The sequence below is a fragment of the Charadrius vociferus genome, unplaced genomic scaffold (genome assembly GCF_000708025.1).
Source record: "Charadrius vociferus isolate BGI_N301 unplaced genomic scaffold, ASM70802v2 scaffold455, whole genome shotgun sequence".
Lineage (NCBI taxonomy): Eukaryota > Metazoa > Chordata > Aves > Charadriiformes > Charadriidae > Charadrius > Charadrius vociferus.
This window is the reverse complement of record NW_009648550.1, coordinates 6149327-6165202: the sequence shown is the minus strand read 5'-3', so window position 1 is coordinate 6165202 and position 15876 is coordinate 6149327. Positions and strand designations below refer to the sequence as shown.

The 15876-nt window shown below is 37.4% G+C and overlaps 1 protein-coding gene across 4 annotated transcripts in view; it reads right to left on the bottom strand.

Annotated features, from left to right (window-relative positions):
- The window catches only part of PLCB4 (phospholipase C, beta 4), a 95449-nt gene that overhangs the window by 65979 nt on the left and 13594 nt on the right, over positions 1-15876 (bottom strand). For all 4 annotated transcript variants that reach the window (XM_009886032.1, XM_009886031.1, XM_009886033.1 and 1 more), the window contains exons 5-10: positions 14453-14532; positions 13837-13890; positions 8248-8329; positions 7028-7128; positions 6351-6408; positions 1424-1532 (exon numbers count right to left, since the gene is read on the bottom strand). In XM_009886032.1, coding sequence (XP_009884334.1) covers positions 1424-1532; positions 6351-6408; positions 7028-7128; positions 8248-8329; positions 13837-13890; positions 14453-14532 — 484 coding nt within the window. The remainder of the gene's footprint in view (positions 1-1423; positions 1533-6350; positions 6409-7027; positions 7129-8247; positions 8330-13836; positions 13891-14452; positions 14533-15876) is intronic.

The window sequence follows — 15876 nt, the reverse complement described above, 5'->3', positions numbered from 1 at the left end:
TAAAATCAAGTAATTAATACTTGGAGAATTGTACTTCATGTAGAGAAGAAGAGAAATAAGCTACACTGCTTGCGAGTGGAAAATCCTCGTAACATTTATAAATGACTGCTAGACAAGATAAGTAAGTCCCTCTCTCCCAGGTGATATCTGGAAAGTCCATGTTTTCACAGAACTAAAAGAGCAATCTATGAACCCAGCATACAATTCAGTGTCTGGAGTAGCGTATACAGTACAAGCTCTTCCTCTTGTGGTTTGGTTAAAAGGACTAAAGTACTATAAAGAATGGTGAAAGTTACACATCTAGCTACAGAAGGATTCCTTAAGTCTGTAGACTGAGGAAGACAACTGTAAACTCTTCCCAACCAGTGGCCCAGAGAAAGTGAAAGGGGCAGGCGTTGCTGTGGAAGGCATTGCTAGTGTCAACGCCTGTGGTCATAAAGCAGCAGTAAGGCACACAGGGAACTCAAGAAGGCCGCACCACTAAGTGAGAGCTGCCTTGGGCTTTACTGAAGCAGTTTAAGATATTGCCTCTTTCTGTTGTCTGCTTTGCACATCCTTCATCAGCAGGGACAGCACTAGTGGATGTGTAAAAGCTATTCAGCTTCTCCAGTGGCAGTTGATACATTAGCCTAAATGGCTAGTGAAAGTGGCTTCCTGTTAGGATGCCTGAAGGTCTACGGGCTTTGCAAGGCTGCAGTCTCCTCCTCTGCATGCTACGATAATAGTAACTTCCAGCGAAAGGGCAGGGAGGACAGAAGGGGATAGCAACATTTTTAATTTCTGCAGTTGATCCCAACACAGCTATTTCAGCAGAATGGATAAGAACTGGGAGCTAAGTTCAACCACTGACACCTCCAACACCCATAGCACTTCAGGACACAAGCAATCCAAGAATGGCTTGGAGACCCTTCCTGCAATCTCCTTGCTCAGAGAGAACATTTTTCAATGTACCCACATAAAATACCTTGTTCTAAGTTAGGCTGCTGCCCTCAAGCACTATACAGATTATAAGAAGGTGGACACATATCCAATGGCACACATGGTAATTTTTATTTATACACAATATCTGTACAGCTTTGTAGTCTCCATGAGACCTTGTCTGTAGGCACTTGCTGCCAGAAGGAGTCTCCATGTTGTTTCCCATTTACTCAATCCTAGCCTCATTCATTTTGTACGAGGATGGCTGTCCCTAGCCACACTGTAACCCGGATCAGGGAAATAATCCTTCTAAAAAAATCACTGCTTTTGAGGGGGAGATATTTTTCAGCAGTTCAATTTCCTGATCTAGTTCACTGGGTGGCCACACAAGTGCTTGCCTGCTAATCACAAGGACTGTAAACTCCCTTTTAAAAGTCTAGATGCTTTGGAACACATTCCCCAAATGCCTAAAACCAGCAAATACTGAATTCCCTCCCACATTTACCTTTACTCTTCAAGTCTTCATCTGGCTCATATGTCTCAATTATCTGCATTGCTCTTTTTGTGTCATAAAAGGGAAATAAAATTTCATTGAGTCGAGGATCTCGTTGATGCTAAGGTTAGAAAACAACGGAATTCAGCAAAACAATATAGTGCATGGCTATCATCCAAGAGCATTTCATTACTGCAGATGAGAAAGAAAGAAGTGGACATTTAAAAAAAAAAAAAAGAGCCCTAAAACTTACAGACTATTCAACAGTAACTTTAGCTTTAGACAGAAAACGGACCTTATCTTTCATAAGAAACTTAGGCAGTTTGATTACAAAAATATTTCAAAAAACCAATCCAGTGCAATAGTGTAACTGCTCTTACTCTTGCTTGTTCATGAAAATAATGACTGCACGTGGTATACATGCAAACGAAATGTTGAAAATAAATAGCTAAATCTGCCTTCGTAAATTCTCTCTCTTCCTAATCTTTTTTGCAGGTCATGTAAACAGACAGACCTAACTGATGGCACTGTAATCACCTCCGCAAAAATACATGTCTTCAGCAATATCTACAGCTAAAGTAAAAATTAGAAGTAAAATAAAGCAATACTATAAATACAGAATTTGAAACCTGAGTTTAGAAATATGCAACTACTGATGATTATTTGTGAATCGTGGAAACATTGTCTCGCTAACTATTCAAAAAACAGTGTAGGTTCTTAATTTGTACATATTTCTTCTAAAAGAGGTTCACAGTATCATCTCTTCAGTTCACAGGAATTTTCAATATTAGGATTTCATTAATATATGTAATATTTAGATACAATTTAGCAGTGATTTCTAATATACTACTAAAACTCAGAGTTTTTAAGTTTTCACTTAATAGTGTGCTATGTAACTTTTGGTCTTCTCCATGCTGGATTAGAGCTGCACACTGTGTGCCTGATTCTCCATTAAAAGAAAATTAAAAACAGAATTGAACGGAGTAGTGGCATGTAAGCAGATGCAATAAAACAAAAAAATAAATAAATATGACTGTGAAAACACTTGTTTACCCTAGTAGGTGCAGTTTTCAAGCTTTAGTTTAAGCAGAATTCAGAAATGTAACAGGCCATCCCCATATTGGTGATCAATAATTTGGAGTGGACAGGATGGTATTGATAAGGCTTGGCACAGCAGTATCGGCATTTGCTGTAATTCCTTATGCGTAAGTTTTTTTACATTTTTTCATTAAAAAAGCAATATCCAATCAAAAATAAGCACTTGATCTTTTCTTACAATCAATACATTGGAGCATGTGTTTGTTAATTCCAAGAAATGACAACCAATGCCAGTTTAATCATGCAATTAAGGAGGGATCTTTCAAGTAATGCTACTGATAGTCTACGGCATCTAAAATACAGCAGTTTCATTCACTACAGATCGGCTGTCTGGATATCTAAGTAAAACTCAGATGAAATATGATATAAGAGCAGATGGATGCAGGACATAACTTGCTAAGCAGCACACAACAGCAACACAACACTGGCATGCAACAGTACAGTCTACTGTGACAAATGACAAGCTTTATACCATTAGTGACAATACACTACTTCAATAAATTCTAAGAACTAGCAGGGAAGGTTCTTAACTCAAGAAAAGTGCTCTTCCCCACTGCCTTTCTTCTACTGTTAGTCATAAGCAAACAGAAGAAAATAAATGGGATAAAGCAAAAAGTCTCCTCTTCAGAAAGAGTCCCAGAGTTATTGGAAGGAGATAAGAGGAAAATCTTCTTGCAGCAATGATCATTGTTCGTTATCAACTTTCCACTTGAACAAAAGCACGCCTTTATGTTTACTTAGTCTAAAAAATAAAGCAAAATTGACCATTGATGAAGTTTTACTCAAAAAAAAAAAAAAAAAGAAGAATGCTTACTAGTGTCTCTTGGGGAAACGTTCTGCACTACTGAGCTTGCTGGCACAGGAAACTTGAAACACAAAAGCTGACCAAAACTAAAAGCATGAAGTTTCATCTAGAAAGACAACATGCCCCAGGACTAATTGTGTATGTCCAACAAAGTTGCATTTGATTGTTGCAGTTACCATATTAGACAGGAAACCCTTACACTAGACTGTCTTAACCATATGAGGGTGAACCATGGGGAGAAAGAATGCCTGTATGGTTCCGCAAAGAGAGAAAGATCATTTAGCCTCCACAGCCTGGCCTCCAGTCTCCTCTTTGAGTGGACACAAACCCAGATGTACAGCAGTTAACAATGTGCCAGAACCAATTTTGCCTTTTGAATTGGTCCTGTGCAGTGGCAAGAACTGTGTCCTTTTGTGGAGATGGAAAACAGAAGGAGAGAGAAAGAACAAGCAAGTATGAAGGAGGGAGGTAAAGTAAGCAGGTGAGTGGAAGGGAGGAAGGGAGGAAGAGCAAGGAAGTGAGAAAGAGTGGGACAGAAAAGGATCTCCTCATACCTCCTTCCTAGGAGAAAGGGCGAGTCCTGGTCAGAATACTGAATTTCCCTTTTTGATGGTTACTTGGCTTATTAATTTACTGCTGCAAATGAATGGCAGGAGCAAACCCCAATAGTAGTGATTTCAGTTATTTTTCTACTACATTTTCTTTTTTCAAAATTTGACTTTAATACTCAATGCCTGACAATAATTAAATTTCTAAAAAACTTCCCAGAAGCTTTAATACCGACACACAATTAAATCAGCTGTCAGCCAGCAGCATGTAAAAGTCAAATAGAGACAGCAGTTTGGAAAAACTCCAGGAAAGCAGCTCACTCTCCACTCATACCCAGTAATGCATCCTCATGCTCCCTTAAAACCCCATAACACTTAGAGCTTCTGTAGCATGCCTTGGAGGTTACTGAATTCAAATTAATTTAGGTTAAAGACTCTCATGAAGAATTGCTCTGCCAAGTAAATCCCCTCTCCTATATAATGATAATAATCTTTTTATATTTTCCAGCATTAAACACCACTGCTAATTGCAGTGTTGGCCAGCTGTCAAGGGGACAGAAATGATCACTTCAGGAGGGAGATTCTGGGTCATTTAGTGCTTTTCAAATCATGACCAAAACTTTAAACTCTATTTGAAGACCAAAAGACCTCTAGCACAGAGCCAAAAGCATCAGTTTCCGTCATCAGAATTAATGCCCTACTCTATAAAACCACTTGATTAATTCTTCCCCAGCTCTGGTGACCAACTAAAGGGCCAGCTACAAGATTTCCAATTGGAAAACAGGTTGCGTTGATAAGAATGTAGACAACAAGATGCATCTTTCTCCAATACTGCAATAAAATAAAGCTTCCGATTCTGTAAAATGAACTGCTAAAACAACATGAAACAGAGCACAACAATTCAATTTTAATTTTTTTAAGCAGTTACTGGAGATAGCCAGGAAGTTCTTACAATTGCCGGCAGCTCTTCTTCAGAAGTTTGTGCTTCAAAGCAGCACACTTTGAACTAAAACAATTACAGAGATCAATTTTAAAATAATGATAAAACAGTAATTTACTGAAAAACGAGGATTAACACTGAAAAAAATATCAGAAGCTAATATGGTTCAATGTGGAGACAAGGGTGTGTGCTTCAAGCAGTGGAGTGTATCTGTCACTACAAGTGAACTGAGGGGCTGAGGGTATAATTTATAATTTAAATCAAAACATTATCCTTTCTCTCTTCAATGTAGAAGCAAAAATGACATACCTTAGCTATGACCCCAGTCCTGCACACATTTAGACACTGAACTTTGTAAACAGCTGTGACAAAAAACATCTCACAGTAGTAAGATTAAGCATGTGCTCCAATTTTCTAATAGAGAGAACTATGTGGATACAAACTAAGGCCCCAAGTATGTAACCATAAGTCCTGAAGCTGTTAATCTTCTCACTATCTTTTCTTTTTGAATATTCTTTCTATGTGTAATTGAGGTTCGGTGAAGAGTAAGGCATGAATTCCCTACTGAAAAAAGAAAATTATATTCTGAGTTTGATATATGGGGAACTGGCTGCTTGAATCTTCATATAGCGGTTTCAGATATATAAATAAATATACATATATATAAAAAATACATTAAATAGATTTATAACTAGTAAAATATTTTTAGATAGACAGATTTAGTAATGCACTCAGTCTCTAAAAGATTACACAGAGAGGTAAAGCAGCTATCCATGTTCCAGATGACAAGAATCTACTGGTACAAAACCAAGCAGAATGTGCCTGTTTTCCATGTATATGTTCTTGTCAAATCTACATAGTGCATTTACTGTTGCAATTCCAAATAAGTCTATCTTCTATAACTTACTGTGCTTTAGGAATAGAAAAAAAAAAACAGTCCCACACTGTTTATTGAACTACTTTGCACACTCATGATGTTTTTAAGAAATACTAAATAGTCTTGCCAACAACCGTATTCTGGAAATACAGCAATAAAAATATTTCCTCTTATTCTGCACACATAGTATTTTAAAAATCATATACAAACTCTTAAAATATCCTCCTGGCTCTTAGATTTGTAGTAGATTGAAATAATACTGTTGAGAAGAATCAAACGACTGTTTATAAAAGCCTGCTTCATTTCTTCTATTATTCAGAAGGATTAGCAGATATATTTAGCTGTGGCCTCCAGGTAAAGTAATTGCCTATAATAAAATACTGGCTGTATTTTAGTTGAAACTGCATTAAAGGTACAGTATAAAACGTACATAACAAACAACGTAACACAACAGCAAGTAATCAACAGATGCAGTCTGCAAAGCCAACATGTAGAAAGCACAACAACATACAAGGTTGGAGCTGATTTTTGCACCTGGATGTTACCATAATGGAAAGATCAGCGGATCAAAAGCACAGCAAATAATGGCATGATTCATGCAATGGAAAGATTGGAAGAAGCAAGCCACTGCAGACAGACTTGTATGGTAGTTAATGTATGAAAAAGCTTACTTCATTTAGAAAGCTCACTAATTGGTCTACCGTTAAATAATCAGTTTTGTCTCCATTGCTGAAAAGAAATTTATTAGAGAATGTAAGTTTTCACATACGATGCTACAGTAGGTATGATTTACATGTTGACATTGTTGATACTTTTAAAAGCACCTACTTTTCTACCTCAAGTTGCTCTATAATCTCAAAATTAACAGTCACAGAAAACATACTAACTGTCTATGCTTGGCACAGTGTATATCCCATACTTCCTAGAACTTTACAAACATTACTTCATAAACAACATGTAAGTCCTCCCGCTGAGAATAAATTGAGTGCAGAAACTTTTTAAACTTCAAATTTCTTATTTAATTTAATTAGTTCACATACTGCGTTAATCACCTAAAGGAGCAAGTTAAAATTACAGTAGTTAGTAAAGCCAATGCAAAAAAAAAAAAGTTCCAGGTGCTTCCTCTAACTCATGTAAAAGTTGCTCTAAAATACAGAGTGAACTTTTACATTAACAATCTAAGAGGGAAGGAAGGGGAAAAACATAGACTGGAGTTTGTCTTAAAATACTGCTGATGCTACTAGGATTCAAGGTTAGACAGTCTTTACAGTGTTCTGTCACTATTAGATATGGACTAAAAATACAGCAAAATGCATTTAAAGCAAGATTATATTAAATTTGAACTTACATCTTCTTAAAGAGGTCCTCTATATCAGTTCGGGGACATATCTTTTGGGTGAGCTCATAAAATTTCTCGTAAGTAAATGCTGCAGGCTCAATTTCATCATTCTGCAACAAAATGCAAAGGTACATTTATTCAGTGAAAGAGAGCTTGTATGCTCTTTTCCCAAGAGCATATCTTATATCAGAAAAACTAACCAATAACTGTTTTAGCTCTTTACCTAGCAAACGCTTATCTAGTTTCTTTTGCATTTTCTGAAAACAGTTCTTAATTCATCTTTATCATAGATCTGTTTGAGGCGCTTATATTCTGACCTCACAGTAACAATTCTACATGAACACAGAACTGGAACGCTGTCTTTATTTTCATTCTGAAGCTTAAAAAAAAAAAGTCCAAAATAGAGTACAAACTTCAGGATACTTATACAGAAGCCAAGCAACATTGAGAAAAAGTCCAAGGTTTGGTGTAATGGTTTTAAAAAGCAAAGCAGCTCTCATAGAGGGGGTATGTAAAACTTCCATGAGGGAGGGAACACATGGATAATGCTTTAAGTATTGTGTCCTCCTCTGAACAAGATGAGCACTGCAGCAGTGAGGAAAAATTTCACCTCAGGTGCCAGGTGCTGCTACGACTGGGAATTCATGTCTTTCTGCTCCCTGGCTGGAGACAGCATGCTGCTGAAGCCTGAGGCTGGTGAGGGGCAGAGCCCTGCACCAGGCATGTCCTGTAGTCAGGCTGGAGTCTCCAAAATGAAAGGAGACTGGGCAGCGAGTAAAGCTGAAAAAAATAGCTGCAATGGTAACCAGCTGTCACCTCCCTGGGGCTGCTGGCAGGGGCTCCCGATGAGTGAGACAGAGCTGGACAGTAGTTCTCCAACAGAAGGGAGCAAAGAGCAGGACGAGTCCCAAGAAATGAGAATGAGAGGACAGCATGCAACAAAAGAAGTATTATGTGCATATTCTGTGCTCATATACTTTGTATAAGTGAATGAAAGGTAATCTGTTACAGAAAAGAAGGGAAGCTTCATCCAAGAGATTTACAGACCACTATGTCATACAGATTTAATTACATTTTGCTTTTAGTAAACAACCTACAGTGATTAGTAAGTTACTCATGAACAACAGGCATGTGCTTCTGTGATGGAAATAACTTCAATCACAGCTACAAATATTAATGATTCATCAATTTATTAGTATACAAAACAGTTATTCAAAAACACTAAATACCTTTCCACTGGGAAGACCTAATTCCTTAAGTGCCTGAAAGATCACTTTTTCTGTTTTACCTGATGCAAAGGTTCTGGTAATGCTAAAACAAAAAAGAGTGGGGAAAAAAGGAGAAATATTAGTCACTTTTTAAACAATCAGTTCTCTCTCTCTTGCTTTTACTGCCAACTCTGTAAAGTTCCTCTGGCTTCAGCTGATTAATGTAAGCATCTTCCAAGTAATACTGCAGTTGAAAAAGTGCTCTAAGCTTCACAGAGCAGCAGTCCTCTGCCTGCAAGCTATCCATTAGCTAATATATCAAAATAATAGACTTCAAAAAGAACAAAAGAGGGTTGTTTTTTTTTTTTTGCAATATACTGGGACACAAAGCATTATTCTGTTGGCTTTTTTTCAACTCTATACATAGATAAATGACTGTGTTTAAAAAGCAGCAGATTCTACAAGTGAGGAGACTCATGTCTCCAGCCATTCCTGGTTGTGGTGACTTCCCTTCCTTTCCAAGCACTAACCTATGCCTCCCAGGCCACCCCCAAGGTAGGCATGAACCATTGCCAATGGCAGGTGCCTTCCTCTTTTCCTTTCAAGACTGCTAGCAAGAGACTCCCACATGGATGTCAAATTCCCTGCTCTCTCACCAGCTGCAGTGCTCACTCCTGCCTTTGAATGCTCTCTCACCTTATGAATATCCCTGTTCTAGACATACTATGCACAACCCATTTAAGTAGGTCTCAGCTGCCACCCAAATATTTCCAACAAACTGATTAACTTTCCTTCCACAAAACAGGAGTGATTTCACCATGCGTGAGACTGACAAACAGATTTCACTTGAAATTAAATAAATCAAATTAAGCTTAGCTATTTGGTGTGATTAATGTGACAGCGTTTGGTCTATTTCTGTTTCCATTTGAGACAAGTTTGAATAACCTCTAACTCTGGAAAAGGAGATCCAAACTTGACAGCTCTGCTTCCTTCTGCTTAGGGTCTAAGCTAAAATGATGTGTCCCCACAATGTCTTGATTTTGGTGTCTCAATCAGGAGAGAAAAACTGAAGTCTGTATCCAGTATCTGTTTCTAATGCTAGGAAAAGCTGTACATTGGGAAAGACTCTATAGCTGCCTAACAAGAATATCAGGCTTTTTTCACCACATGAGACAAACATTTGCTGAGACTCAGTTAATCTCATACATACTAAATAATTTCACATGGGGAAAGATGTGAAACAAACTGTTGCTGTTATTTGTTGCCATAGCAATTTGCAGTTGTTTTACTCTCCAAAACACTCTAAACTGCCTATGTAAATATTTTCATACTAATAAAGTTAAGATCAGGAAGCCAAAGATCTAAATGATATAATAATAATTTAAAAAAATATTTTAACAAATCTTGGGCAATTTTTTTTTTTTTTACTAGGTTCTTACAACAGTTAGATTTCTATGTCCCTATTCAGGCACCTAAATAAGTTATTTGCTTTTCCAAAGTTGGTAAGTACCAAGATGTTTTCACTAAAATATAGACTGAGTTTAACTTCAGGCAGTTGTTTCTTAAAAAGAATCTCAGGAGTCTATTTTTCTACTAAGTCTCAAACACATAATAATGTTAGCTCTACAATTTACAACCTATTTCCAGCCCTGTAAAAAATTCTTTGTCTGTTCTAATGAATTGGGCCCCAATAATAAATGTCATGTAAAACGTCTAATATTGGCATAAGTAATTAATGAGAAACTGTAAGCCAAGATTCCATGGCTGCAGGGAACTTATTCTTGATGCCAAACTATTATTTATTTCACCAAAGATGACAGCAAACATAGCAGTAATTTGTAATGAGGGCAGCAGCCTAGAAAAGATTGCATGAATCAAAAAAAATTGTAAAAATACAGCATGACACATCCATTTTGCTGGGCATACTGCAAATAAAACTATTTTTCCCCCTCTATGAGAAGAGACTTCATCCTAGCAGATTTACATTCACCTCGCTGTATGCCTTGGAAGAAAACGGGGCTACTTCAGATGCAGGCAAGTTACTGGTTGACAGATACCTACAGGTATTTTACTCCTCGTGTTCTACAGTGGTAACACGTTGATGTACTTCCTCATCAATATTTTAAATACGTCCCAAATCTGGAACTGAGGGGTATGAATCTATTGTGCTTGTTGATGGATTAAATGACTTGGTTACTTCAGACCCTCACCACTTTCCAACCACTAGTTTAAAAATCAAGCCAATGCATAAACTGTTCAAATCAATCTTTTCTCATGGCTCCACTGAATTTATCAGTTTGGCTAGAACTGGAAGTACCACTGCCTACACTGTACAAGAAATTATCTAAACCAATGATTTCCAACCATCATCTAAGTATTGAAACAGATTACTTCCAGGCACTCTGGAGTAATTGATACAGAACATATTTACTAAAAAAGTGTAATTTCAAATTAACTTAAACTACTGTAAAACAGATTTAAGCCTCATTTATCACAGTTTAGCTTTTTATTTTTTTAAATATATTGTCATAGTTAGAAGCTAAGTTAGCTTAAACCTTTCTGAATGTAGTTATACGAGGGATAAACATAGATCGAGCAAAATTGACTTCTAAACACGTTCTAGCTGAACAGGTGCAACTTGCACATGTAGAAAATCCATTTTCTGTCACCAGAAAGCTGCAAAAACCAAGTAGCTTTGGGTTGGTTTTGTGTTTTTTTTTTTTAAAAAAAACCAAACCAAAACAAAAAAAACCCGCTGACCTTTTTAGTCATCGTTTGCAGTAGGTGTTGAAATCTGAAAATATAAAATACCTTAGCAAATGCCCTGTCCTTGTAAGATCTGTAGATGTAGTTCTAGACTCAGGCTGCTAAAATTTATTAAAGAACAAAAGACAAATCTGGTGGTCTCCTACGGTTTTCCCACTACTAACTGCCAGAATTTCTTCTCTACCAAACACAGTAGGTTGATAGTAATAGATATACGTCCCAGAGTACTTTAAAATCCAAAAGTAGTGGAGAAGAATCTTCATGACTCTGCAATGCCCAACTGTACTAGGGAGGAGTCAGGAATATTTATGCCATTTACCACTGACAGCCTAAGGGGTTTCACCTTCTCAAGGCTCATCATTCCCTGTGGCCATGTGCTAACTGCAAAAATTTGTCTTGAACCTGAGAAGAAATGCAAAGAGCTCTGATTTCTCAGATGAGATAATTTTTTTTCCCCCCCTCAGTGTTTTACTGCACTCCTGTGTAAAAATAAAATACAGGTGATCTTATTTCTATCACATTCCTATAGCTTAACAAATTTGCCGGGTATTCTGTTTCAGTGAGAATGACCCTCCTATCTGTATCCCCAGAGCTACGGCAATTGCTACAGGAGTCCCCACGCAGCCGGAGGAGGTCGAGGCTTGACCAAGCAGGGCTGACTAGGTAACATAGTATTTAAAAACAGGTATATGGGAGGAGCTGACCATAGCAATCTGGAGGTCAGTTGAAGGGGAAGCATCAGTGGTTTAAACCAGTGGAAAGAGCTACTGGGGGGAGGCTTGGGTAAACAATGTGAAACTTGGTGCACCTTGCATAGCAGAGCCATTCTGCCCACATTTCCCAGTGCCTCCTGGCTTGCCCTCCTCATCCACATATACTTCTCCTTATGCATCTGCCTCCTTCTGTTCCCTCTTTTATCTCTCCATGCTCCTTCTCTGCACTAAATGTTTGGGAGGAGGGAAGCAATGAAGTCCCCCACATTCCCGGCTGCCCAGTGCCGAGTCACCTGGGTGCCTACGTTCCACCCACTTTATGGTAAGTAGCTGTTGCTGGATCAGGCTAATCTTGTGATCTTGCTGACCTCCATCAGGGCTCTGATTCATACTCTTTTCCAATGTAGGTCTACAGAGCAAACTGATTTTTTTTCCCCTTCATTCACATTCCTCCTCTACATCTTTCCTCTGGCCTCTCACTGACGTTTCTCCTAGTCCTTTCAGCAGGTGATACAGTGCTTCCCAGATGAGCCCCAAAAAGTTGCCACATTTCAACCACACCAACACAGCACATTCCTTGGAGCATTCATATGTAAGTAAGATTCAGCTTCCCTCTGCACAGCATGAAATAGTAGATCCCTTACAAATTTATACTGCAAACTACTTTTGCAATAAATTAAGCTGCTAGAGACCAATTTATGTCAACCTGGAAATAGTGCAATTTTGAAAAAACAAACTCTCGGAACTGGAAACATTTTGAAGAAAAATTATTCAACCTTAAGAGACCACTTAAGTCCTCCAAAATCAAAACTGCAGATCCAGCAGGAAGATTTAATACACTGGAACCAGTGGACTTGACTCTCTTCAGCAATATGCAGGCTTGTCTGCATACGCAAATCAGTGTGCTGTAGTACAATGGGGAGAATTTATGCCTCACTAAATGCAAGGTAGAATATTTCAAGGCAGAAACAGTTTCAGACAATCTAATGCACTATGAATTCATACTGAGGAATAAAGCTCTATGTTTAAACACAGGCATAAAGCTCTACAGTCTTGAAAATGAATTTGCCTCTGGAGTATACCCTCATCTTTACCCTTAAGTTGATATTCCTCATGGGACCTCTGCACAGAAGGTGCCTCATAGCAGTTTAGTTCAAGTTTGAGCAACAAGCAGGGGCTTGGTAATGTGAAAGTTGAAAGATTAGTACACTGAAGCAGCCTTAACACTGTCAAGGTGTCACTTGAGTCATGAAACTAAAGAAACCTGGAAGGCAGCACGGCAGGCCCTTTGTCTTTTTGCAGATTCTATAGATGCAAAATCCTCTCTACCTTCAAAAAAAAAGTTCTGTGAGGCTTATCTTGCAAAGACCTCTTTCTTGCTCCGTTCTGTGAGTTTCTATTTATGAAAAAACAGCATACCCCAAAAGAGTGGTTTTCACATACTTATGAAGAGGAAAGAAGCAAAACGTGTCAGCAAGACTTAATTTCTAGAGCAGGAGGGGGAAGAATTACTGCATAGCCAGAGCGGACTGAAAATCAGTAACTTGTAATAGTTAATAGCTGTACAGAAAGAAATACACTGTTCTATTTTTTCTGTTACTGACAACAACTAACCCAACAATTCATTTACCACATGGATAAAACCAAGTATTACCTTGGGGGTTCCTATAAAAGCAAAAGTGTTTGTGGCAGAGCTATATCTGTTTCTTTTACAAGGAACTACATTTTAAAATGTACCTTTTTGTCCTCTACTTAACTGGCTTGCAAGTTTTTATCATTCTTTTGGTAAGTATTTTATGAACTTTTACAACTGAAAGAAACCATTCCAGAGTCTGAGGAGTTTTAGGCTGAGAAAACTGATGCTCTTTGCTCTAAGTGACTTTGAAAACAACTACAAGCCCTCATATCTTCATCACAATGTACTAAGAAAAAAAATTACTAGTCTGAGAAGAAGTCCCGCCTAGCTTACCAAGGAAGTATGGAACTTAGCTCAGTATGTCTAGTTCTGTACTTATTTTTACATAATTATTAGTAATAAAATTGATATTATATTTCATTAATAAGCCACATATTTTTATTAACATTATACAACCACTACTTGATAAAAACTTGAATTCCCAATTGTGCTTACCTCCTAACTGGAATTTTCCCATTTGTGTTTGTTAGAAAGGCCAGCTTCATCCAGCTGAAATTAAGAATGAAATATTTTAAAAATACTATTTACTAAAATTGGGATCTAGATACTTATATTTCAATAAAGCTTATTGCCATGTCTGTGAACCAAGTACAAGCAAATAATTGTTCTGTAATAAAAACAGTTTTCTGTAAACTTTTAGTGCTTGAGGCAGAGCAGTTCTTTAACCGTAAAGGCAAAAAGCACCCCAAAAGAATCAGTATATCAGTTAACATGAGTGTGACAACAAGACTGACTCATGGGGTTTTGTTTGCATATGCATAAATGAAAGAACAAACCAGAAAATAATTAAAACATAAAATATCAATAAATCAAATGAACATTTATAAATTCTTTTATAATTTCTTCCAGGCAGGTGTCAGACAGACTTGAGACCTCCTCTGGTCACAATGAAAGATAAACCCTAAACTAATTTAACACCATTGTCTTTATTACCCTGTTTTGTGATTGCAAATGTTGAACTATGAAAAACAAAACTTTTTTTTTTTTTAATTTCAAGAAGGAAAATACAAGGACAGAAAAACAAAGGCCAAAGGGGAAGAAAGTAACTTACTGTTTCTTGAGACATGTCATTGGGCTGACATTGTTAGCTCTAAAGTTATGTATGATGGATCCAAGCCCCTCTACCCATTGCTGAAAAACATGAAAATACAGAAACACCAAATTAGGACGACTGAAGAGGGAAAAAGTAGGAAAGTTTATCTTGAGGGAAGGCTCTTCTTCATTGCAGGTATGGATAATGTTAATAACTTGAGTTCATCAAAAAAACCTGCCCACTTCACAGCCTATAACACCACAGAAAAGTCCAGCCATGTTTTACCCATTACTATTTCATCCTTCACTAAACAAAGTGATTGTGCTTTCCATTCTTCCAAGTAGTCCATGTAGCATCAGTGGTGCTATTAAAACAGTTTATTGCCAGCAAAGGCAAGCGGTCCATTGATGGATTTCTTAAGCCTTCTATTTATAGCCTGTATAAACATATGCCTCCCTTTCAGTTGAGGCTGGCAATATTAGCTATTAATAAGCAACATTATACAATATATGATGACTTAACTGGGCCAGTTTTAGAAAAGGAATGAAACAAAATATTAATAAGCTAGAGGAAACCACAGGGAGGGACAACAATTGTTCTGTGACACTGACTTCGTCTAACACCCTGTTACATATTCAAGTCCCGCTTGCTTTCTGGCTTTCATCCTTAAAAAGCAAAACATTCCAGTAAGCATTGGGATGACTTTCAGCCAAGAGCAGCATTACAGCACTTACTTATGTAATTCCTTTTTATGGACGTATTTTTCTACTATGGCTTGTACCTAGACTTTGCAGTACTGTATAGAAGAAGCTTAAGGATTAGGCTGATTTCAGCACTCATCGATTTCAGCAAGAATCCTGGCAAGATAAAGCTATAGGAAGAGAAGAAAAAAATGACAGCACTGCAAGCCAAGTTCAAACTCAATTATGCCATTGTAATACTAGGATTACTCAACAGATAATTTACACTGGTGGAACTGAGACAGGATTTGGTCCACTGCTTAACATTAACGTTATAAATAAAGAAGCTTCTTGCTTCCGGCCAAATTCTGTGCATGCAGCTTGAATGGACTTGGGCAGGATCCAGAATTTGACAATTATAAATAGATGCAGATGAGTGTATTTTTCTTTTCATGAATGAGTGCTGTACATCTGCAGAACAGATAAAAAAATCATAATTTATATAGGAGGAATACTAATGCATTTGGAAAATGGCATATTGTAAACTGCAAGCAGTAAATCCCTAGGGGCTAAACCAAGGTCTAAGGCGTCAATTCATCAGGTAAACACACTTAAGCAAACCCTTGTACTCCTGACACATTACAAGCACATCACAAACTTCTTTTTAAACAATTGTTAATGAGACTCCCTTAAAAACAGACTTTATAAACATATTTTGCTTTAGGAAAAGTAGCCATTTAAGACATTTATTAATATATAAAT